The sequence below is a fragment of the Seriola lalandi genome, unplaced genomic scaffold (assembly GCF_002814215.2).
Source record: "Seriola lalandi dorsalis isolate HSWRI2012SDOR001 ecotype SW California unplaced genomic scaffold, Sedor1 jcf7180002054939, whole genome shotgun sequence".
In the NCBI taxonomy this organism is placed as follows: Eukaryota; Metazoa; Chordata; class Actinopteri; order Carangiformes; family Carangidae; genus Seriola; species Seriola lalandi.
Window position 1 is genome coordinate 2,076,152 of NW_019525659.1, and position 26,979 is coordinate 2,103,130.

General features: G+C 40.1%; 1 protein-coding gene across 2 annotated transcripts in view; it reads left to right on the forward strand.

The window, feature by feature from the left end:
- The window catches only part of pip5kl1 (phosphatidylinositol-4-phosphate 5-kinase-like 1), a 37,736-nt gene extending 11,201 nt beyond the window's left edge, over positions 1-26,535 (forward strand). The window contains exons 3-10 of one of the 2 annotated variants that reach the window (XM_087171668.1): positions 2,290-2,340; positions 2,433-2,587; positions 4,907-5,031; positions 14,840-14,874; positions 14,967-15,022; positions 15,104-15,216; positions 15,640-15,802; positions 22,320-26,535. In XM_087171668.1, the coding sequence (XP_087027794.1) occupies positions 2,290-2,340; positions 2,433-2,587; positions 4,907-5,031; positions 14,840-14,874; positions 14,967-15,022; positions 15,104-15,216; positions 15,640-15,802; positions 22,320-22,764 (1,143 nt within the window). In that variant the 3' untranslated portion in view covers positions 22,765-26,535. The remainder of the gene's footprint in view (positions 1-2,289; positions 2,341-2,432; positions 2,588-4,906; positions 5,032-14,839; positions 14,875-14,966; positions 15,023-15,103; positions 15,217-15,639; positions 15,803-22,319) is intronic. The other variant, XM_023397839.2, reaches the window with a different exon arrangement.
- Positions 26,536-26,979: the final 444 nt, after the last annotated feature.

Genomic DNA, 26,979 nt, shown 5'->3' on the forward strand with positions numbered 1-26,979 from the left:
ACACCATATGTGGTATGGCAGTGGTACCGGCAGTTGTTTTCCTCCGTCATGTGAAATTGTGGGAATACCACAGCTGAACGGGAACAGCAGAGTCCACCCTGCTGCTGAATGAATAGTCACAGGACAGTGGAACAGACATCTGTTTGCTGCTGCTTCACACTAATCCCAGTCAAACGCACTCTGCTGACTCAGTAGGCTGATGCATGATGGTCCTGTCTGTTGTGTTCTATATGCAGAGTCCCAAAAACACAACACACACACACATGTACATAGCACATATGGCGGCATCAGACATATTCTTCACCCCTTCACTTTGTATCACATAACATATGATAGGTCGAGTTAATTCTAGGGGTCGACCAATATGGGTTTTTTTTTCAGGGCCGATACCGATTATCGTAATCAAGGAGACCAATAACCGATATTGGGAACCGATATGCCAACACAAATCTACTGCTGTATAAGGACACCCACCGTGGCGTCCAGGTGTTTCTATTGTGTTGTCCACCCCATTTATATCAGTGAAAGAAGGCTAAATAACAGAAACACCTCCGTATAATGTCACACACCTCCACACAATACATCCAGCACAATGATCTCACAGCTGAATCAACAACTGTCTAAAACTATCTTATTAAAAACTGCACATTATAACTCTCATGAAAGAGGATTTACTGCAGGGCAGTTGTATTACTATACATCAGTTTTACCTGGATGTTCCTAATAAACTGACAACAGAGTGGGTATTAGTAGTTACCATGTGTATGCACAGGCTGCAAAGAGCCTGACTGGAATGAATTGGTTGATTTTGTTGCTGTGAACTGATTCACCTGGTAAACTAAAGATGCTCTTTAATTTAATAGTATTATCATATATTATTATTATTATCACCAAATAAGATGTTTTCACCTTTCCCCTTTTAAAATGTAACACATTTACTCAGAGGCATTTTAACTGACTTACTTTGTACTTTTATCTGAGAACATGTTTACACAGTGATTTTACTTGTACTGCAGCAAAAGGTCTTTTCAGTAACAGTCGTTAGTAATTCACGTACTACAGTCAGTGCGGTGGTGATGTCTCATCTCCAGTTGCAGGGGTTTCTCATACTAGTAGTGTTTATGCTGCTCTATTTTATCACACAAAATGATTCGTTGTTTCTTCCGTAGCGATGATGTGATGATGATGAAAGAATCTCTGCTGACACCGGCTCAGTTGTATATAAAAAAGTTTATTACAGAAAGGCACAGCATCTTTTAACAAGCATCAAAACTGCCTGTGAGAGGACCCAAAGCCAAAAAGGATCTTCTCCCGTTTTCCCCCAAAACCAAACAATTTATCGGCTGAATAACCTCTAGTTACATATTCATGAATAACCTATAGAGGCACAGAGACAAAACTTTATGTCCAAATTCCTAATAACCTATAGAGAATGTTTTGGAGACAAGAACGGAGGGGGTGCTCACCCTCTTCTGGCGCCTGACCTTTACACCTAGAGTCTCCTCCTAAAAACACAATCACATTGCAGCTAAGACACAACAGCTTCCTTTTCTTCGTCACAGTGTCTAACTACCTGCTGTACATTTAAAATGACTCTAGTTCACATGAATGGTCAAAACACGGGGGTTCCCGTTTGTCACTCCCATTTGTTGCGTGGAGCATGATCCTGCTGGAAGGAGCCATTAGAAGAAGGTGAACTGTCGCCATGAGGGGAAGAGCACTATGGTCTGAAAGATTGTTGTATCCTGGAGCATCAGATTTCCCTTCATTGGAATGAAGGGACCCAAACCATGAGAATCAACCCCACTACATTACTCCTCTTCTTCACATCCACCAAACCCAGAATCATCCATTCATCCAGAGGCATGAGTGAGCATGCTCCAGAGTTCACTGGTGGTGTGTTCCAACTCCGTCTGACACTTGGCATTGTGCATGGTGATGTGAACTTTATGTGCTCGGCCACTGAAACCAATCTCATGAAACTGCAGATAAACCAGTGCTGTCCACTACAGTAAAAGATGCAGTTGTCTGCATAGAGAGGAATACTGATCATTTCCCTTCCACACAATATCTCACATGTAAAGCTTTCTAAAGCATTTATTTAGTTTGCAAACAAAGTGGGTGACAAAACATCACTATATGTCACATTTCTGTCGTGCATCCTCATTTAAAAACACATTAATATATCTTATATATATGTATATATCATCAAATAATGCATGAATGCATAATAGATAATCAGGCTTTCTTATTCCCTGTGACATGTTTCCATGTTTTCTTTGACTCTAGAATGAAGTGTCAGACGATGATTTCAGATTAGAGGTCACTCAGATTCATAAGGTAGGTCCATGTGTCTGTGTCTCTATAAATACATTATGGTGTTGAATGCTTACACCTCCAATTTAGCTGCATGTGTATGTGTGTGTTTGCAGGACTTTGCAATGGAGACCTTTGCAGGTCCGGTGTTTGCCAGCCTGCGTGGCTCTTTGGGGGTGACAGAGCAGGAGTATCAGAAGTCTCTGTGCTCTGAAAACTGCTACCTCCAGTTCATCAGCAACTCCAAGAGCAAGGCCGACTTCTTCCTGACGTCAGTCACTGTTCACACACACACACACACACACACACACACACACACACACACACACACACACAAACACACACACACACCTACACACACACAATGTTCTGCTGTTTTCACAAAAAATGTACATTTATCTTGCCATTAGCTTACAGTATATTAATCCTCTGCAGTATCTCTAACTTTGAACCCCAGCCATAACCTCAGCCTTATAGCCTCAATCTGGTGTACTTCCCATAAATGTAGCTGTCGTGACTCTATGGTTTGTGCAAACTCTGGAAGAGAAATTAGGAACATGATGTGTGTCAGGCCAAATGGCATGAACCTCCTACAGCTCTGTAAATAAACATGATTCACATGTCTGTATCTGAATCTGCCAAAAATGGTCATCATGACTAACTGCTTAGGGATCTACATTGGGTCCAAATGTCTGCGACCAGAATGGGAAAGCGGTCTCAGATTTTTTGACCAAATTATAGATCCAGGTCAACTTGGAAACTGTTTGTTTGCACATGTGAGTCTGTGGATGGCTGTCAATACTAAACTAGAGGAATAGCTGCAGGTTACCAAATTGCAGGAATAAAATGACAACATACACAGCAGGCTCTGCAGGTTCAGCAGAACTACTCAGAGAGGCCACACTCTTTTTTATTTTTGGACCAATTATCCAATGCAACTGTGACCTTCTCTTTCAGCTACTGTTGAAGAAAATTCGCTCAAGGCCTTAGATTCAAGTTTGCTGTAGTGATGTGAGTGTATTGGTATCCCAGGATACGGTGAGCCAGCTGACACAGAGCGAGTCTGAGGCAGTAGACTGACCCAGAGTGAAGGGCAGGGGGACGGTTATACAGATGAAGACAAAGGGATAGACAACTGTATTTGCATATACCTGGGGTTACAGACAGGATAACACGTTGAAAGGAGGTTAGAAACAAAAGGTAATGTTCTCCAGAGGTCTTGCTGTGTAACACCTAGGTTCAAGTTATGAGGGGGGTAGGAGGGGCTCTTAAGCTGGATCAGCATATCCAAAGGTAGGGCAGGAAGGGCCCCTAGACTGAATCAACATATCTACAGGTAAGATGTTGTTAAGACAATGAAGTGTTGGTGATGTAAGAAGGAAGAAGGGGTGTTATACGGGGACAGATGGTGGTTGATAATAAACAGGGAGGGGTACTTGATTAAGGTAAGTAGTATCTCCTTGATCAAAGGATCAAGGGGCCGACTCAGTGGGGTTATAGAGTTGTTCCTAGGTGTCAGCAAGTCTACACTGAAGAATGTGTATGTTCTTCCTCACTACCATTGTAACTTCAGGTCATAGTGAGTCCAGGAAAAGGTACAACCAGATGCTGGTGTTTATTGTGGCGAGTGGCACCTGTTGTAACCCATCACATGTCTTTTTCTAACACTGTTGAAATTACTATGATCCAGGGTCACATCTATTTTCAAGTCCAGCATCAGTAACTAAAGAACTAGAACTAAATAAGGATACAGCCTTTAGCTCACTTCGTTTAGATAAAGATGTTAGTTTTATGAATTCAACACATGTTGTGTATATGCTTATTTTCTTTAGCTTCCTTCTTTAGCTTCCTTCTTAAGCTTCCTTCTTTAGCTTCCTTCAATGAAACCTGAGATGCTCATAGATGAAAGTCCACTCATGGGGACCCCTCGTACAGAAGAGTCCATGGGGTCCAGGGGTGGCAGTTAACTCAGTCTGTAATTACTCAGTCTGAAATAACAGCAGCACAGACAGGAGTCAGACTTCAGAGTTCACAACCAGGAAGTTGAAAAAATGACTTTAGAAGAGAGCATTGGTGAGTTTTATGGATGTGGATGAAATCATGTTACGATGTAAGTATCCACCTGAAGTTTATTCATGAAAGCTGTAGTTTCATTCTGTGCTCATAAAGTTAAAGTTGTTTAACTTTTTAAAATCATTACAGTTTCAGCTTCTTAAAAGGTAGTAGAATGTGGTAACTGCTGTAGTGGGTGGCAGTTTGTCTTGTAAAAAGTAAACCAGAAGAATACGCAGGAGACAGATGAAATGCTGAACGAGAGACTGGACTTAGAGAAGGCATGACATCATGACTTCACTCCCTACTGCTGCTGTCTGTGTCTGACTCGGAGACTCAGACTACCCATATGATTCATAAAAAAATCTGGTTTATTTGGAAAGCTGTAAGAGGCTCCTGAAACTGTCTCTGATTGACACGAGTCCTCACTTGCTCCAAAACTTTTTATTATAAAGGGTTGGTGTTTGGGAATGTTGTATTATTGGTGATATTGATGATATTGATGACATCTACTGACTCTGAACTTTTGAAATTCTAGAAATGATAAACGCTTCTTTCTGAAGACCCAGAACAAAAGAGAGATCAAATTTCTTCTGTCCAACCTGAAGATCTACATGGAGCATCTGAAGAAGTACCCCCACTCATTGCTAGTCAAGTTCCTAGGTACACACACCCACACCCACACCCACACCCACACACACACACACACACACACACACACACACACGTTCTTAACCACAAGAAACGCATGTTAGCACAGATATTAGCATTAGCATTTTAGATTAGTGGCCTAACATCCAGACAGTGCCGGTGAGCTCAACCAGCAGAGACTTTTCATTCAGACTCAGACTGAAGTGAAGACTCCATGTGGTGTGTTTAAGGACACTTTTTGTAATCAGTAGTTTTTATTGTTTTTTTAACAATAGACAAAACATAAGATAGCCTTCAACATAAGGCCAAAAGAAAACAGACAAATTGCACAGGATACAAAATGATATAGATGAACAATCAACAAATCAATCACGCCTGACACAGACTAGCTAGAAGAGAATTGACAATAGAAAAAAATAAAATAAATAAAAATAAAATAATACACATACAGTACATACACATACATTTACATACACACATACAGAGCTGTACTTTGGCAGATGTGAAGGTAATTAAATGGTACATACCGTTATTCAAGATATTTCCTAAAGATTTAGGCCGGTATGTTGTTGTATTGCTGTATTAGGGACCTTTGATAAAGGAGATGTAATTCCCCCACCTGTTGTATCCACCTCATTGGTCAATCTAAAGGAAAGGCGCTCATGTGCAGCCACAATACCCAGCTGAGAAAACCACACCCTGACTGGCGACAGGTTGACCGCCTTCCATCCTGTAACAATAAGTTTTCTCCCTAACATGAGGGATGTCTGGACCCATGCAGTCTGCCTGTGATGCAGGCAGATGTTTTAAAGGGAGAGGATCCCCCAATACAAATAAGCTCGGGCAGAATGGGATGTCTAATTTAAGGATAATTTTGATGTTGTCATGTACTGCTGTCCAGAAGTTTTGTGCAACAGGGCAGGACCACATCATGTGGAGGAGAGTGCCAACGCCCACCCCGCATCTCCAGCAATTCGGGCTATCTCTTAATTTCACCCTAAATAACCTGGAGGGGGACCAGTATACCCTGTTTATTATTTTAAACTGTACGAGTCTCATTCTGAGTTCCCTTGATGATTTTTTATAGTTTTTTAAAATGTTATTCCATTCCTGCTCTGTGAAGGATAGGTTAAGATCAGTCTCCCAGGCTGATTTAAGATTAGAGACTGGACTATTAAAACATTTAATAATATTTGGATGCCTCATGGCCAGTGCGTAAAATTTTAACTGCATTAGAGAGAATGTCTGAATTTGGTGGGGCAGTTGAAGTGGAGCCGAATGTTTGAGTTAAGAGGTGTCTAATTTGAAGATATCTCCAAAACTGCTGCTGATGGAGACCAAATTGTTGCTTCAGTGATGAGAATGATTTAATTATGCCTTTGTCATATAAATCCCCCAGCAACAAAATGCCTCTATCTATCAACTGCTTCCAAAGAAATGGTTTCTTCTCTATTTTTAACTTGGGGTTAAGCCAGATGCTTGCTGATAAATTCAGGTGGGGGTTAGATTTAAGTTTAATAGAAATTTTTTTCCAGATCAATTGCATGTTTGCAAGTATAGGGTGGGTCTGCGCTTCACCAGACAATACTGCTGTGATAAAAGTGGAGGGGAGGGAGTGCATCACAGAGTGTGCTTTCAATGCAGTACCAGGGCGGAGCACGCTCGGGGGGCAAACACCAGTGGGCGAGATGTCTGAGACCATATGCATAATAGTATAGTAATAGATTGGGAATACCCAATCAACCCTGGTCAACCGGCCTTTGTTGTTTATGTAAATTAAGCCTGGGGCGCTTACTGTTCCAGAGAAATTTGTTGCAAAGCTTATCAAATCTTTAAAAATATTTGAGTGGAATTCTGACTGGGAGGGCCTGGAGAATATAATTAAACTTAGGTACATTTTTAAGACATTGGCTTTCCCAAACAGTGATAAAAAAGTGGGGCCCATCTATCATTATCCGCCTCAAGTTGGACCAGTCGAGGTTCAATATTAACCTTAGCTAAGTCGGCTAATTTAGGTGGAATAGACACCCAGGTATTTGGTGCCATTGCTAGGCCATGAAAAAGTGCCTCTCTGGAACATTGACTTGGGACAGTGCAGAGTCAAAGGAAGGTCCTCTGATTTCGACCAATTAACTTTGTACCCTGCCAGGTAAGAGAATGCATCTATAATTTTGAATAGTGCGGAAAGTGAGTACTCAGGCTCAGAGACAAAAACGAGGATATCGTCCACATACAGCATAAGTTTGTGGACTGACTGGCCAATTTTTAACCCTGGAATTGCCGGTTCCAGTCGAATGGCTGTGGCCAGAGGTTCGAGGGGCCAGCGCAAAGAGGCCCGGGGAGATGCCGTTGCCTTGTCTGGTTCCTCGACCAAGCTCAAACCAGGGCAAAATCAGGCCGTTAGTTAATACTGCTGCTCTAGAATGAGTATACAGCCGCCGAATCCAGGTGATAAATTTATTGCTGAAACCAAATGACTCCAGGGTGAGAAATACATAGAGCCACTCCACCCTATCAAATGCTTTTTCCGCATCCAGAGAAATCGCGGCTTCAGGGGAATCATTACCAGTAGCCTACATAATGTTAATCAGGCGTCTGATATTATTGGCGTATCTACATATGGGGAGGATGCCCACCTGGCCAGGATGAATCAGCGAAGTAATAACTTTATTGAGCCTTAAAGATAGAAGCTTTGACAACACCTTTTCATCATAACAGCAGCGAAATGGGCCTGTAGTTTTTGCATTCTGTTGGATTTTTACTGCTCTTTAAAACTACTGTGATAACTGCCTCCATCAGTGTGGGGGGCACAGAGCCAGTTTCAAATGCCTCGTTGTACATATCCAAGAGTAAAGGTGCCAACTCAGTAGCATAACATTTATAAAATTCCACCTCCTCTACAGTGATGGGTGCATCTAATAAGTCACGTTGTTCTTCTGTTAGAGTAGGAAGACTTAGACTGCTAAGGAAGGCTCTAATATCATCAGTATTTGCCTGTAATTCTGAAACATATAAGTTGGAATAAAAATGTCTAAACTCTGTATTAATGTCTGTTGGATTGGTTAACAAGCCTTTGCTGTTTTGTCCCCTTCTTCAAACTGTTTCTGTCTGGCTCTAAATACGGCATGATCAGCTTTCTCAGTGATAACAGTATTGAACTGATATTTGAGACGAGTTAATGAAGTTAAGTTGGTGGATGACATGTTCTGTTTATAGGTATTTTCTGCTCTCTGCATCTGCTTCTCTAATTCAATTTGTTTTACCATGGTTTGTTTCTTCTTATATGTAGCATGTTGGATGATAAATCATCTAAGGAAAGCTTTCATGGCTTCCCGTGCTACCCCCATTGAAGGAGCTTTGGGTAAATTGGTTTCTTTGAATAGGGTAATTTGGGCTCATAACAAATAGGGAGGATGTTAACATGGTCTGAGATGTGTATACTGCTACAAGATAATGCGGAAGACACAATGGAGTCGGAAATAAAAAAGTAGTCAATCCTAGATAGTGATCCATGAGGCGGAGAATAAAATGTATATTCTCTGGATGTTGGATTATGGAGGCGCCATATATCTACAAGACCCAAACCCTTACACATGTCCTTTAGTATGTTAACCGATCTACGGTGTCGAGGTATTCAGGGTTGCCGGTCCAGGACTGGGTCCCACACATGATTAAAGTCTCAATGATCACTGGGTAATTACCCATCTCATTCAATTTACGTTCCAGAAGTCCAAAGGATGGGTTGTCTATGTTAGGCACATAGGCATTTGCCAGAACTACGGTAAGGCCCTGTATTTCTTCTAACATTACTAGAATCCTCCCTCAGTCATCTCTGGTCTCTTTAATACATTTATATTGCAGGTGTTTATTAATCAAGATAGCGACTCCCCTACTATGACTAGACCCACATGCTCCAGACATGTCCCACCCGTCCAGTGCGTAGTTTTTTTTGTCTCATTATCTAATAAAGGCGTTTCCTGAAGAAATCCTAAATCACAGTGCTTTGATTTAAGACAGGATACCACTTTTTTTCCCTTTTTATAGGTGAATTTAGTCCCTTTACATTTAGGCTCAGATAACACAAACCCTTATTATGTGACTACATATTTTTCGTATGGCATGATTATGTATCCTTTTATCTCCACATCCGCCAAAAACTGAGGTAAGCTACACACAACATAGAAAAACAAAAACACACCAATATAACATTTAAAAGAACATCCATGTAACACAAGAACTGCAAACTCTAGCATGTACATCGACACTGCGTCGAGATTTGAACAAAACATATTATGGTCCGCGACTATAGAGAAAAGCTGCCTTTATAGATCAAACCACCGTGGCAAAAATGTTGCAGCCAGTAGAGGGACATTCAGTAACGTTCACGTTACACATTGGGACTCCCGCCCTCATTTATGATATAAAAGTGCTAACTTAAAGATTAACAGACAGGCCTTGAATCAACAGGTGAAAATTAACATTAATATATTTAGCAACATTATCGTATACTGGCCCTAATAACCGTTAACACCAAATCAACACCATGGAAAACTACGTGACATATGGTTTCAGATTATGTATTTAAAGAACCGAAACCTTTGCGGTTTGTAGGTATATAGCCAAAAGCAGGATAGCTAAACCTGCAATACAGCAAAGCTCCAAAAATCTGAGCAAACTGGCCCGCACCTCCAGGACATATTACAACGGGGTAGCCTAAATTTACACACTTGTAAACCCGAATCACAGTGTAGGGAAAAACAGTTACCCTTAATTTGCGCAGTAGATAAGCACAAAAGGGTAAAAAAAAAATTTAATAAAAAATACCACGCGGAGCTGGGCATACCTGGATCCATTAAGTGTGCAGGGGGGGAATATGTGTCCGTCCTGGGAGGTGAAGGCAGGGGAAAATATGTCGTACCCATGTTATTATGTTTGCTCAGTGGATGAGTATTACAGGAAGCATCAGTCACAATGTCCCGATGTATTTCTGGGGACCATCTTAACCCTTGGGATTGATGACCAACACAGCCGGGAAGCGCAGGGAAAAACCCATGCGGTGTTCATGGAGCATCTGCTTGCACTGTTTGAACCGCTTGCGTTTCTCATTCACTGCCTTGGAGTAGTCAGGAAAAGTTATGATAGGGTGTCCTCTCCACATCAACTCTCTCTTGTTTTGGGCTGCTTGCATAATCTTTTTTTTTTTTTTTTAAGATTTGTTTTATTAATAGATGCTAATAGATGTTTATGGTGCCCAAATATGTTACATTGAGATTTTTCGTATTTTTCACAAGGAACATACATAAATGTGTAACCTAACTGGCACACCATGCAAGGGTAATTTGTGAACATCAGAAGCGAAAATCAAGAAAGAAAAATAAATAAATAAATAAAATAAATAAATAAATTATAGTAAATAAAAATATGTAAATAAAATAAAAACAAAACAGAAATATTACTTGAACTTTTCCCGTCCCACCCCCCACCCTCCTCCCTTGTATGGCTCTTAATTTCCTTTCATTTGTATACCTACACAGTACGGTTTGTACATACACCCATCTGTATACATTCCTAAAAATTCAGTAATCAACACATTACTCACAACAATACATTAGGAATCTACAGAGGGCTAATCTGAAGCCGGTCCAGGAGGGCTCCCACCACCACGGTCAGTCAGGTCCAGAGAGGGTAGAATGTCTATGAAGGGGCCCCAGACTTTTTCAAAGGCTGCATGCTTCCCTCTCACATTATACAATATCTTTTCGGGTGTGCAGTAAGACACAAGCTCATTTATCCAGTGTCTTAATGCTGGTGAATTTTCGGATTTCCAATTTATCATAATACATTTTTTCACTGCAGTACTTGCAAGTAGAATAAAGTATTTTTATAGTGGTTCGCACTGACAGAGCTTGTGTCCCCCAGAATCCATAGTTTTGGGTCCTGTTCAATTTGAATTCCTATAACCCTCGAGGTTAATTCAATGGCACGTTTCCAAAATTCTTCTATCAATGGACAACTCCATAACATGTGTAGAAGATCACCATTGGTCACTTTGCATCTCTGACATCTGGAGGAGATGTTACTATCAATTTTATGTAACCTGTATGGGGTGTAGTATGTCCTGTGAAATATATTGAATTGAATTTGCCTGTGTTTTATGGAGATTAACACAGTCTGCGCTTGCTCCAATAGATGATGCCAATCCACCGACCATATATAGAAGATGTTATTCCTTTTGTTGATCTTAGTTTGTTACATGAATGGGTTTCAAGAGGAGTTTCTTTTGGTGATATCTGGGAATATTCCTTAAGATTTCTCCTTAACCCAGTCTCTAATTTGTAGGAATTTGAAGAAACTATATTTAGGAAGATTGAATTTTTAATTTAGTTGTTGGAAATTAGCAAATGTATCATTAATGTATAGATCAGCAACTGTTTGGATTTTTCTATCCCTCCACCCCCGCAATACTGAGTCAGCGATATGGTGTGAGACGTCAGGATTACCCCACAGAGGTGTGGTGAGAAAAGAGATATTTGTATCCAGAAGTGAGTGAGATTCTTGCCAAGCAGCGAACGTATTCAGTATTATTGAATTGTTTGTGAGTGAGGCTAAACATTTTTTTGTACCTATAAATGGAACATCCTTTAAAGGCATAGGCTTCATCTCATGTTGTTCAATTGGGACCCATCTAACCTCACTGTTCTCTGCTTGCAGCCAGATCCAAATCGATTGATACTGAGAGGCAAGGTAATAATTCCTAAACTTTGGTAGGTTAAGTCCTCCCTTTGAATATGGAGCCTGCAGCGAGATGAGTTTGACCCTAGGATTTTTCTTTTGCCATATAAAAGGAGTTATAATTTTGTTAAGCTCTTTGAAGAAACTTTTGGGAACATTTATAGGGAGACATTGGAATAGGTAAGTAAACTTGGGCAAAATATTCATTTTGATAGTATTAATCCGTCCTATGAGAGACAATGGAAGATCCATCCATCTCTGAAGGTTACGTTTGGTTTGTTCTAATAATTTTATATAGTTCTGTTTAAATATATGTCCATCTGGTTTACCAGTTTGTATACCCATATATATGAAACCACTGTTGCACCATTTCAATGGGTCAGTGAGAGCTCTAATATTGTTGTCCTGTATATTTAGTGGTAGAATCTCGCTTTTAGTGTAATTTAATTTGTATCCTGAAACTGCACTGTATTCTTTGAGACATTTCAATAGGGGAGGGACTGATGTGTATGGATCACTTCTATACAATAAGAGATCATCTGCATATAAAGAAAGTTTGTGTTCACTTGTGCCAAATTTGATTCCAGCTATGGAGGTGTCGGAGCGGATAGCGATGGCTAATGGTTCGATCGCTATTGCGAAGAGCAGGGAAGAGCTTGGACAGCCTTGCCTGCAGCCTCTGGATAAGGAGAAAGTGTTAGACAGGACATAATTTGTTAAAATATTAGCTTTGGGAGCATTAAAAAGTGTTTTGACGTATTGAGTGAATTTCTCTCCAAAGCCCATAGCCTCTAGAGTCCGGAAGAGAAAGCTTGGTTCAATCCTGTCAAATGCTTTGTTTGCATCCATAGATAATATTAGCATAGGATTTCTATTTTTTTGAGCAGTGTTCAGTATGTGGAGCAGTCAACGTACATTATCTGCTCCGTGCCTGTTTTTAACGAAGCCTGTTTGGTCAGCGTGTATTATCTTTGGTATAACGTCTTCCAATCTGAGGGCTATTAGCTTGGATAGTATTTTATAATCTGCATTTAAGAGACTGAGGGGTCTATATGAGTCACATTTTTGTTTGTCCTTACCCGGTTTTGGAAGCAGTGTGATTGTTGCGATCTCCAAAGATTCTGGTAGTTTTTTATCTTCTAGAGCTTCTTTAATCATGATCGTGAGGGGGGTCAGTAATTTTTTTGAAAAGGCCTTATAATATTCGACAGGAAAGCCGTCTGGCCCGGGAGTCTTGTTATTTTGAAAGGAATTGATGGCTTGAACTACCTCTATTTCTGATATATCTGCATCAAGCAGCTCCCTATCCTCATCTTGTAATTTAGGAAGGGTTATTTCATCCATAAATCTTTTTGCTACAGTATTTTCAGCATCCTGCCCAGATTTATATAGGTCTTCATAAAATTGTTTGAATTCTGAGTTTATGGATTCGTACTTGTCAAGAAGTCTGCCGTCCTCTGTTAATATTGAGTGTATGAACTTATCAGATGTTTCTTTTCTAATTTGCCAAGCCAACAGTTTACTTGTGTTGTTCCCAAATGTATAATAGTGATATCTAGTTCTGGCCATGGCTGCTTCTTCTTTGTTGGTACATAGGTTATTATACTGCATTCTTGTTTTTCTTAGTGTATTTAGGTGTTCTTCTTTTTTGGTGGCTATATAGTCCTGACCCAGCTTTTTAATATCACTTTCCAGTTTAGTTAGTGTCTACCTATTTTTTCTACCTTGTGGGCACTGTATGATAAAACCTGACCTCTCATATAGGCTTTAAGAGCCTCCCAAATATTGGCATGTGAGGAAGAATTTAAATTGGCATCAAGAAATATTTCGATATTAGTGGTCATATATGAAATAAATTCAGGGTCTCTTAACATGTAATTTTTAAACCTCCATCTACGGGTTGAGGGCTGTGGGGTATTAATCATCCAGGAGAGTTTGATAGGATTGTGATCTGAGAAGGTGGCTGCTAAATAGGAGCATTCTATCACTGTGGAGAAGGATATCTTTTTATTCTCGTATGTCATCTCTCCTTTACTTCTGGCCAGCTGCAGGACTTTCTCTTTGTCTCTGAAGTTCAGGAACTTGAGGGGCCGCGGTCTGTCCGACTTCTTCCCGATGCGGTGCGCTCTTTCCAGGGTGACGGGTGATGTGAAGTTGTCATTACCCAAGATTTCTGGTATAAACTTTTCCCAAAACCTGCTGCATCCCGACCTTCTGCCTGTTTTGGCATGTTCAGTACCCTAATGTTAGACCTCCTGCTGCGGTTTTGTAGGTCGTCAGTTTTCTCTTTGAGGTGCGTTATCAATTTCTCCATTTTGTCAACTCGGTCGCGTGCATCTTTAATATCGTCTTCATTTGCGCCCACTGGCGTCTCGATCTCCTCGACCTGATCCGACAGCGTAGAGAGTGAGGATTCAATTTTCGTTTGTGTTATTTGTATGTCGGCTGCTTTTTTGTCAATATGTTTTGTGAGCTCTTCTTTAGTTTCTTGAATAGCATCAAGAAGCTTGCTGAATTGGTATTGATGTTTGGGTAGTTTGTCGAAAGTTGTAGCTTGCCATACACAAGTTTTCTTAACGGTTTCGCCTCTTGCAATCAGTTCAAAGTTATGAGAGGTTAAATCAGGATAAAAGGCAGAAGCTAGGGCCTACCACCACCGAGAGCTCACGAATACACGTCTGCATTCCCCTGCTGCATCCGGAAGTCCCCCTGCTTGCATAATCTGGGAAAATCGACGTGTGGGATCACTTCAACTAAAAATGAAACTGTGACAGCGTCCTCACAAGATTCAGGAAAGCCCACAAAAACCAAGTTGTTATGATGAATACACACAGATGTTTTGTGAGTCATAACTCAAAAAGGTTCTGAACCACTGGTTTAATCTTTAACACAGTGTTGTACTTCATAAACTTATCATATATTTTTTAATGTAAAACTTAATTTGGAAATATTGACAACAACTATGGCTGTAAAATGTACAGTATTAGTATAAAGTAGCACAGAATGGGAAAAGTAATTGTATATTAACTCAGTACTTGAGTAAATAAACTGTTGCACTGGACTGAGTGTTTTCTCTTGTGTTTTCCAGGTGTCCACAGGATCAAGATCCCACACAGACGGAAGGTACACATCACACTTCCTCACTGCTCTACTTCTATAACAGGATGTTACCAATGATCATAAAGAACCTTGTCTGTTCCTCTTGTCCTTTGCAGAAATACTTCATTGTTATGCAAAGTGTGTTTTATCCAGATGATCGGATCAATGCCAGGTAAGCTGCCAGTAGAAATAACACAGAGGGAGTAACATTAGGAGCAGTTCATGTTGTCTGACGTGTGTTCTGTGTCGTCAGGTACGACATTAAGGGCTGTGAGGTGAGTCGATGGACGGAGCCCTCACCAGAGGGGAGCCAGATTATTGTGGTTCTCAAAGATCTGAACTTTGAGGGCCAGTACATCACTCTGGGTAAGGAAGCAGGATAGTAAGGGTGATATTATTATACCCCCCCTCAGGCCGGTCAGTGAATTGTCTCTACAACTGTATCAAAATGCATTCCTCTATTTTAAATGAAACATGTGCAAACATCTAATCAGATACATCACTTCATGTTCTTGAGATACCACATTCAAGAGGCCAAAACCGTGCTTCAAGAGGTCACGTGACCTTGACCTTTGACTTTTGACGCTCCATCAAGGCGTTACTGAGATATTGCGTTCATGAGAAGCAGATGGATAACCTGAAAACATAATGCCTCCTAATAAAGATTCATAACAAACACGTCAGTAATAATATCCATACACGTTTCTTGTATATTTCTTCTATACATTCGTGTCAAAGTCGTAATGTTACGTGGTGTGTGTGTGTGTGTGTGTGTGTGTGTGTGTGCAGACCAGCAGCGTCCCTGGCTCCTACGGCAGGTGGAGATCGACACACACTTCCTGCGGAGGCTCAATGTGCTGGACTACAGTCTCCTCCTGGCCCATCAGCCCTTGCAAAATGACGAGCGCCACCAGAGTCTTTCCTTTGCAACTCTCATCATGAGAACAAAAAAGTCAGTAAAGATCTTTTTCGCAGTTTGTCCTTTATTTGAGAGTCTCTGCTGTTAGCTTTGAGGACACTCACTGACATAAAGCATTCCCTAGACCCTACCCCTAATTCTTCCTGTGACCTTAAAACCAAGTTTTAATCCTCAAATAAACCTTTGAAGTTGTGAGATCTGGCCAAAGTGATCTCACAATGATGGTATTAAACCTAACAATCTGACAACCATAGAAAGACACACACCCACCCACACACACACCCACACACAAACACACACACACACACACACACTGAGAACAGGGATGGCTGCCCAAAGCGGTTCCTTGGATCTGATGTGAGGTTGATCCCTGGACTCTGATAAGCAGCACACAACACAACAACTGACTCATGTGTATTTTTTTTGAGCGGATCATAAACAGATCCAGGGAAATATCAAACACACTGAGTCAGCTGTCTGTCTTTCTGTGGACAGATTTTTTTCACCACAACAGCATCACAACCTACAATAAACAGACTCTGCAATACAGACTTGGTGTTGGCCAGACGACTGAAGAAAACTGTACACAACTGCCTGAGGCCTGAGGGTTTTTGCTCGGCTTGTAAGAATATAAGATCGAGTGTAGACAAAGAAAAAGTTACTTGGAGCACAGGGTGAAGTAAGAACAAAGAACTCAGACAAAGTGATAAAAGAGAAATTAAGAGCAAAACGCACACAGATTGGCACAGATCCAAGCCCGAAACCAACAAGCCAAGTGTGTCAACTAGAGGAGAATAACCTTCTATAGAACTTTTATAAATGTTTAATTTAGAGTTTACCTATAAAAACTCACATCTGTGAGTGGTTAACTGGTCAAACAACATAATAAACATTTCCTAAGGTGTAAATGTATATTATATAGAAGTTCTTTGACTATAATATTAACAACTAGAAAATTCCAGGGAAATTTTGAGTGCCACGGGGGCTACTGCCGGGATGAGTACATGATTTATTTCCAGTGTTCAAAAGTCACCCTGATCATATTCTGGTTTTGAGAAATGTCTTGATATAAAAGACTGATATAAAAGATGTTCTTGAGATACCACATTTGTCAGGCCAAGACTCGAAGCAGGACTCAGATGCAGAGATATTGGAAAACAAAAAGGCTTTTATTGAATTCACCGGAGACCTCAGACAGAGTGACAAACCAATGGCTATGAAAAAAAGCTAGACACGAGACTCTGAATCTTATGAAACAAAAAACACTCCAGGAGGAGGAAAAAGGTACTAATCAAAAGAAATAAACACAAAACGCTCCGTACTGAGGAAAAACCAAAAAATAAACTACTCATGCTACTAAGCGGAGGATCTAGAATAAATAAACAACTGGGCTACATGAAATGAAAACACTCTTAACGAGGAAAATCAAAGATCTATGAAAATATGCTAAGGCAAGAACTACAAACAAAAAAATCACTCTTAACGAGGAAAAACAAAGGGTTATGAACTTTAGCTAGGGCAAAATTTACAACCAAAAAAATCACTCTTCTCGAGGTACATAAGGCTTACTTTGGCGACTGCTGTGGCTGTGGACATGGACAAAAGGCTCGAGTGCAGGACGAGAACGAAGACACTCTGACAAGGGGAACACAGACTATTTAAACACATGGAGGGAAATAGGGGACAGGTGGAAACACTTAGGGCAATCAGACTGAGACACATGAGGAAGGGCAAGTCACCTGAAACGAGAGGAGAATTACTTTTCAAATAAAACAGGAAATGACAGGACAAAACAAACCCAGGACAAGACAACCTCACCACGGTGTGACAGCATTCAAGAGGCCAAAACCGTGCTTCAAGAGCAGCCAATTGCTGGGGTACCATCCGCAACTCCCAATGAGTGCATACCCAGTATTGTGCATTCAAAATAGCAATTATCTACTGTACAATCGGGCAATCTGCAATATAAGTATGCACTTAACACTTTAACACTATAGCACTTTGCACTTTAATCAGCTCGCTGATATTTATCTACTTAAGTTTTTAGCATCTAAATACTAGTGAAATACGTATAATACCCCGACCCTTGGTCTGCATGTTTCATGATTTACAATTATTATCTACTATTACTGTATCTTTTTTTGTCTTCCAATTGCCCTACTTGTTGTTACTGTTGTTTATTAGTGCCACGGGTGCTCAGCTCCGAGGTACTCCTCTACAGAATAGCTGAGAGGAGCGCCTCTACATATTTAAGACCTAACTAAATGTAATTTAAGACCTAACATGCGGCTAATGTAAAGCTAGCGGAGCTTGGAGAGTTGGTTATCAGGTTGCTAGGCGCACGCAGGCAGGTCAGGAGCTGCCGTTGCCATGGCAATGTGAAAATCTGCCCAGAATTTGGCTTCTACATGGCTTCAAACAATTGCAAATTATGAGAAAACCGTTACTTCTTTTCAAAAACCGAAAACACTGAAGCCAGAAGTTTCTTACAGTCTCTATTTTATTCAGATATTCCTTAAAATGAGTGCGTAAGCTCAGTGCGAAGACGATTACATTAGGTGTCAATGAGAGTGAGACAGGTATTGCTGCCGGACTCGGCACCCCCGTTTAAATTTTGTGCAGACCCTGCCTGTCAAAGTTACATTTTATGAATCCCAACAACTATGTCTACATTTTCAGAAAGAATTATTTGTCTCCTTTTTACGGTTTGGCCGTGAGCTCGAATTAAAAATAAAAATAAAGGTTATTTTTTACTGCTTCACGCACTCTAGCCAACTGATGCTTTCACTCTAACTTTGAAGAAAAAGTGATTTGCACTCCTCCTTTGAGTGCTCACAGTTTGAAAAGTTTACATGTTATGTAAAAACAGTTCCTGTCTTTTTGAGAGCAGAAGTTTTCCTCCGTTTTATAGTTTGAATCACATTTCTACGTGCAGGTATGAGAGAGCTGGGTGACTCAGAAAAAATGTGAAATTTTTGGGGTTTTTAAAGAAAATTCCAATGCATTCCTAATGCATTATTTATTCCTATTATATATTCTCAGTATAGCTGCGGGACGAGTTACGCGCCAAAATTTGGCGGAAGAATAATGAGGAATATTAATAGATGCTCCGCCCCGAGGCACTCCTCTACAGCTAGAATAGCTGGCACTAATAAATACATTCTGGATGTCATGTAGTGTGTGTTACCTTGTGTGAAAGATGCTGACAGTATGGTCACATGAAAGGAATCTATAGAATCTATATGTTCCATTTCAACCATTCTAGTGGATAGAGATCTGGAGGTTGACTTACTACATGAAACATCATATGTAAAAAATAGTTAGATATTTAATTTGATATTTTTCTCAGATCTGTCTGAACAGAGTAAACTGCTGGTTTATTGTCAAGATTGGAATGTGGCTTGTAATTTCTGATTCTGTTATGTAGAGACGGGACAGAGCAAGAAACCTCAGTTTGTGTGTGAGACAGAGTCCAGGATTCACACCTTAGTGATAATCAGTCCCTTTGGTCTTACTTTTCCTATAAAAGTAACAATCTAATATCAATAGACAGAGTCTTATTGTTACAAAATGGAGATTGTGGTTGTTTTTCCAGTTTGCCTGGTGTCCATTTGTTGATCCTCTGGAGCTGACCCTTTGATCCATGATCTGGTTGAGCATCTCTCTGACATGCTAACAGCTTGTCTGTTTATGAAAGAGAAGGGTTATTTGTCTCTGTTTCCTATCAATTTGATAGTTTAATGGTGGGAAGAGTAACAAAGTGTCAATTTTTGGTCCATAACTCTGTATGTCCTTATAATGAACTTCTTTAATGGCCTGTGACTGATGCCAGGCCAGGTCTGTCCACTACAGTGCTATTCAGTTAATATATTCATGACTTGCAGACAGTGAAACCACAGCATCTTTCAAATGATTCCTGGCACCAGGCATCTGTACTGAACCTGTACATGTGTTCTGGCCAACAGGGTGAACTAAGCACATTATTCATATAGATATAAATAATGGTGCATAATGACATAATGTTTGACATTATTTTAGAGGTGTTAGAGAAGCTGGGAGACCAGGCCCCAGGATGGTTAAGTAGTCTCCACCTTGAGTGGTGGCAGGTGCTTGCAGTGTGTGTACTGTGTGGCTTGACAGATAAATCATAGATTGCAGTGCCTCCACTAGAGGGCGACAATGTGCTGTGTTTGAGTGGTGTGCCTTCAGATGGGAGTACAGCCCTGTGTTTATCTGTGTGCTGTGGACCTTACAGGTTAGTGGGAGCTTTAATATGTCCTGGTGTCCTGGTGGGATGGGGCAGTTATCTCTTGTTTTCACCCTCCATCCACCCACATTTATTACTATGCAGCCTATATATTAAAACTGTCCTTCACTGTTTGTCCTGTCTGTCTCAATACTAGTGTGATAGAGGCAGTTTTAAGAAGAAATATAAAAGTTGATCTGAAATCACAGCTCTGTCTTTAATTCATGTGTTTGGTGATTTTGTTAGAAAGTGGCGAGGTTATAAAGACATATACTAGGTTTAGACCTAGTTTTGTTTATTCTTTTCCATCCTCTAATGCTCATATGCTAAACTAAGATGGTGACCACAGTAAACATAATACCTGATTTACATCAGTTTGTAATTGAGAGCGTGTTAGCATGCAGACATTAGTATTTAGCTTAAAGCACTGCTTTACACAAGCACAGTCTCTCAGAGCTCATAGCATGCTAGCATTCCTGCACAACTGATTCATGCACAATAGTTGGTGGTAATAACACTGTTATGCAATAGCATTAGCAATTTCTTCCAATGGAGAGAGCATGTCGCCACTTATTTCAGTTAAAGTTGTGCACCTTACATTGTCATATATATATATATATATATATACATATATATATATATATATGTGTGTGTGTGTGTGTGTGTGAGTGTGAGTGTGTGTGTGTGTGCGACAAAGAAAAGTTCAAATTTAATATTGCAATAAACTACAGTTAAAATAAATGCACTTAACTGTTCCCCAGAAGCAGATGATGGAAATAGAAAGAGAGTGTATGTAGCGTAAAACTAGATGATGATTTTACTTGTGGATAGAGTAGAGCACCTGCCTGCATTAGGAGGCGCGGCTTCACTGTTCCAAACCCACAGTAAAATGAGTCAGTTGTTGTTGATTTAGTTTGCTTCATGGAAATCTGATTAACCAGAACAACTTGTCTAAAGAACAATAAAAGAATGCTGTTGGATCACACTAGTGTGGCCTGCTAGCTTAATAGCACCTGCAATCAAATCTTCATCATGACTGACTGCTGTGCCGAAAATGATTCATATCATAAATCAACAGGCAAGTTTAACCATCAATGACAAGTTACTACACAGGCTTAATGCTTACCCTTTCTCCTCTTTTGGAAAAAGTCCAAAAAGATTTAGTTGTTTTTTCCCCTTATGTTCTTCTGCCATTTCTCCTTCTGAACTCTTCCCACTGTAATTTGAGTTGCTGACACTTGACTGCAATACATTTTATGTCACTCACTCATTTACGTCACCACTGACCATCAGACCCTGCCAAGCTCCATGCACACTCACACAGACTGAGACCTACACTGATTTTGACTGGCTGTTATGTTACAAAGACTACAAACACTTATGTAAAAAATTATATCCGGGGCTACATTCAAAACATTCGGGGCTTGAACCCCGGTAAAATGACCTGGCGACGCAGATGGTCCTGTCCCGTGTCCACTGAAGAGCATCAGTGAATCTCAGATTTTTAAAGTGAAGCATCACTCAAACACTGACTTTAAATGTCAAACAGCTTTAATCAGTGTTTTTAACAGTTAGAATCACCGGGTCTGTTTGATTTCCTGAACCACTGACACTGAAGGAATCCAACCCGGGAGGAGCTTACGGTAATGGTGGTGAAGACTGAAAACCCATGGTCCCATGTTATTTCATGGCATCACCCAATAATGTCTGTTGTTATAGCTTTGATTGACTCCCCTACAGGCAGAAGTTACAGAATGTGTGTTTAAAATTAATTTGTGAGGAGATGAGGTGATCAAAAGCAGACTGAAGATGAGTCAGGGCTTTGGCTGTGATGGAGTTTGGAGCATATAGAATTGTGTCATCAGCAAAAAAGTGAACATTGAAGTATTGATTAGGAACAATTGTATAATGAAAACAACAATGGACCAAGGATAGACCCCTGTGGCAACCCTAACCATAACCCTATACAACTAAGAGAACTTAGTGGTACATTCAGGTGTGGGAATGAAGCAGAAACACATTTATTAATTTGAGAACTTGTGCTTTGGAAATATCTGCACTGTTTTCCAATTATGCACATCCTACTTACTACCCTTCATTCCTCTGAAGGTTTGTCTCACTCACTAAACTTTATTTCACATGTCAAAAAGATTGTTTATCTTGTATCAGATCGATCTGCGCTGCTAGTACGTTGAGGTATCATCTTCTTGTCTAGACAAACCAGAATATTTCACAACACAGATGAAGTGTGAGTGAAATGTGACTCATAGCTGCTCTCTTCCCTGTGACTTCCTGTGATTTCAGATCTGTGAATCGAAGCTCCAGTCCCGTTCATGCAGGCGTAGCTGCTGTCCCTGGGGAAGTCCCAGAGGATGATGCCATCTTGCTTCTATCTGAAATAGATGGCACATGTTTGAAGCAACCACGACCAGGAGATGCATCAAGTGGTAGCACTCTTCAAGTGTGTCCAAAGCATGCCGGGCCAGGCAATGATGCAACTGAGCTCTCTGACTTCAGGGCCCAAAACCGACGTTTACTACCCAACCTGAAGAATCCTCTGCACATCATCGATGGGCCTGAGCAGCGCTACTTCATCGGCATCATTGACATTTTCACAGTTTACAGCTTTAAGAAGAGGCTGGAGCATTTGTGGAAGAGGCTGAGACATCCAGGCCGGTCATTCTCCACCGTCAGTCCACAGACTTACTGCCTCAGGCTCTGTCAGTGGGTACAGGACCACACCAAGTAGACCCTGGATGAGTGGTGGAGACTCACCACCCACTCTTACTGAGCATGTCTAAACAACCAAAGTCCTTACAAATGAAGCATGTTTACCTACATCTGTTCCATGGGTCAGATCACCATGTGTAAAATACAAGCCCGACCTCTGTGGCAGTATATCTGTGGCTCACCTCGGAGTGCACAGTGAACGTTTTCAGCACTGGAAAATATTTTGTGGAGAAATTAATATCACTCAATACAGTGAGAAAAGTGATGCCCAACCATTAATTTATTTGAGCAAACAAAAATCTGTTCTGAACTCACTGAATATTTTATTTTATTCTATGTGTTTTCCTTGCTGCAGTAGACATATGGTCTACATGGCCCTATCTGTGAAACAGCTACATGTACAAACAAATGTATTTAAACTCACTTTGTGTCTGACTTTAAAGGGATGGTTCAGGTTATTTGATGTGGGGTTGTGTGAGGTACTTATCTGTAGTCAGTGTATTACCTCCAGTAGATTCAGATCAACTCTTAGTTCAGAGAAGAGTGGGAGCGCTGGTGCAGAGGCTGAGCTATTTAATTTTCACCACTTTATTTGCCGTCAAACAGCAAAATAAAGCAGCACTTCAACTGATATAAAAAAAAAAATTTCTGTGGGTATTTTTTTAAGTGGTTAAAACACTTTTTTGTGGATGACCCCATCCGCAGCAGCTCATCACTCAGCTTCTGTACTGGTGCTCCTGCTTCTCTAAACTGAGAGCTAATCCGAATCTACTGCAGGTAATACACTGACTATAAATAAGTAGCTCACACGACCTCACATCAAATAACCTGAACCATCACTTTAAGAATTCTTCTCCATCCAGTTATAGTTCTCCTGGTGCTGAGAAAAAACAGCCAAGAAATCTCAGACTTACAGTGAGACAATTGGCTGAAATTTGCATCATGTTGTAACAACATGATATATATACAGTATATATTGGGAATTTGAACAAGGGGAAAATGAATGAAACTGAGTGAGAGAGATTATTCCTGTTATTTTATGTGGTTAACAGCAGATTAAATTGACTGAGCACACAACAGATTTTTGTTTGCAATAAATGAATATTTATATGATTGTAATTCAGAATTATAAAACTCAGAAATCTGACACAAATATAATTCCACTGAGTAATTTCCCTAAACTCAGTGAGGAAAAAACCTCCACACATGCATCATAAGAGGACAGAAAAGCTTATTGCTTTTTAAAAAACTGCATCTGATGTGCCTTCGTACAGAGATGTGTGAAAAGGCGAACATCAGGTCGGCTTCACTGGCTTTAAATGCAAACGTTTCCCTGCATGTATTTCCAAACCCTATTTCATGGTTATTTTATTAAGAGAATGTGGGTTCATTAAAGGGTTTAATAAATACTGAACTTCCCTTTTTTGCAAGCAAGGAGTGTCCGGAAGTGTCAGCAGCACTAGATGCTGTTTCTCTCACCTTGAAGTTGTGACTGCTTTGGGCCCGATCACAGTGTCCACCTTCATGGACTCATTGATTTTGAGGGATTAGTGATCAGGTGTGTGAGGGCTCTCTAGAAGACATGTTGAGCCTGTTATACCAACTTTCCGTTCACCCGCATTTCTTTAGACTTTGCTTGAAGTAATTACCCATAGCGTTGTGACTTAGGATAACCCTGGTTACAGTTGTTTAATGTTAAACAACCGTCATAGACTGGAAGAAAAAAGAAAAACCTGCATGACAGGAAGGAACCCAATCGTTATCATTTTAGAAGATAAAAAAAGTATACATGTGAGTGTAAACACAGCTCAGTGGTGACTCAGAGCCAGACCTGCGTAGATGTTTTTTCTGTGATGACGATAACAAATTCCTAATTAGCTTTTATCAGATCTGATCCTACGTTACTATTCTGTTTACAAGCCCAAAATAGGTCGAAACATGTTTTGGCGTTGTCCAGGTAACGTGTTGCAACGTTGTTGCAATCAATCACTCTCTCACCAGGTGATGTCAGTTAAGTGTGTAAAGTTTCAGGACATGGGGGGGGGCATTGGGATAAAGAAGGGGAGGGAAGTCTCCAGCCTCTTTAGCATATTTTCATTTTTCAATACTAAGTACTACTACTATAAGATACTCAAGATATTCAATATTTAAGCACAAAAGGTCAATAAGTTTGATAGTGATTTCACATATTTTCTTCCAGTTGGAGTTTTTTTTAAATTTTATTAGTGTTGACATAAAGACATAAATAAATGTCTGAATAAACCCTTAGTGCAAATGAGGTTCTAAGCCTTCCTTGGTATCAAGGATTACCTGCAGCTGAAAATGCACTGCCACGTCAACCCCCCACCCGCCTACTCCCCTACCCCAACCCTGTACAACAAACCAGGATATGGTGCAGTTAAGATGGATGTTCTCAGCCCCAGAATATTAACAGTTGATCACCAGTTTTTTATAATATGAAAAATATTCACATGATACCACATTAGAATAAGACTACCCTTATGAAGGATTTATAAATGGTTTATAATTAGGTTAATAATTCAATTGTTAACACTTTATAAATCATAAATAAACAATTAGAAACATGTTATAACACAGTTTTCATACATTGATAAAGACCAACTATTTGGCAAGATCAAGGTAATGCTTACTACTCATTAATCTTACTAATGAGTTACTACCATTTATAACTGGTAAATGGAGCCTTATTGTAACTCATTAATAAATGATGATGTGACACTTCTCTTATCTATTATTTATTAAGTGTCTGGGCACTTCAATGGCTCCCCTGGTAGAGCACGTACATGGGCTTGGTCCTGACTGCAGCGTTCATAGTTTCGAGTGCGACCCACGGCACTTTGCTGCTTGTCATTCCCTCTCTCTCTCTCTCTCTCTCTCCCTTACTGTCCTGTCTATCTCTCACTGGGCAAAAATGCCCAAAAAATAACTTAACTTAAAAAAAAAAAAAGCATTATCAACTGAACTATTATTAATAACTATAAACCATTTATAAATCCTTTCTAAGGGTAATCTTATGGTACCAAAACAATAATATTTGAATCAAACCTCCTCAGAGGAAATGAACAACAGACTTGCTCATACGAGTTCTCTGCAGAGCTGCAGATGTGATTCTGTTTGTGATCATTTATCGCTTGGTTTCTGCACGGATGGATGTGTTTACATATTTGTTGTTGCATACAGTTTGGATGCACGCAGGCCGCATCCAAAAAAATTGGCTTGCATACTGTCGGCTGAAATAAATTTACGTCACAGACGAGTGTGAAAAGTATAAGTTGGGTTTAAACAGCAGAAGTTCTTGGGAACACTCGATCTGACCACTACTGGGTGTCTGGTGTCTGGTCTGGTAAAATGTGTTTGTAATCTCCAGATTAACTTTTTAACCTTTTTTGTGTTGACGATGCAGTATGACTGACACATTCTGAATGACAGCGAATGTAATCAGTTTTTATTGTTTGTAACTTCATATGGTCTCAGAGGAGTGTTCACTCTCCCCTCTCTATGACTATTAATTCACCATCAGGCTTTAAGTATGAAGAAAAAGAGAAAAAATGTCCGAAGACAGAGGATGGAACTGTGATAATATTCTGGGACTGTGTTTTACTTCTGATGTTGCCCCCAGCTCAGGCATCGTCGATAAACTGCTTTATAGACCTCTTTGCTGGCTGTTCCACTTTTACACAATATGTACTCATGCCTTATGTCTACAACAGTGGGAGAGATACAATAGCTGTAACCTTTGCCAAATTGATAAAGGATGTGTAAGAGCTCAGCTGGTTGTCTGGTGTCTGTTTCCTCTGGTGTCTCACCTCCTCACACAGACACTCCATAACTGATCTGATAAGCCAGAAGTGAATGTTTCAGACTGATTGAGTGTTGAGCAGTTCCCAAAAAGGGAGGAGGCATTTTCATTTCATCATCTGAGTTGACTAGAGCGGTGTACTGTATGTCTTACAATGACTATACAAAACTCATGAAATCTATATGAAAATACATGTAAGCTCATGAGGAGGATATACTTCATGAATGGTGCAAGTAATTATTTCTGAATGAATGAAATGCAGTAAATGACTCCATATTATGGTATGGTTAAAGGATACAAGCTTTTCATACAGATAGAAAAATTTTAAGTCATTGTGACACAAACAAACTTACACTATGTGTTTTCAGTTTGTTTGTATTTCTGCCCTGTCTGCATGACGGCAATGCTACACAA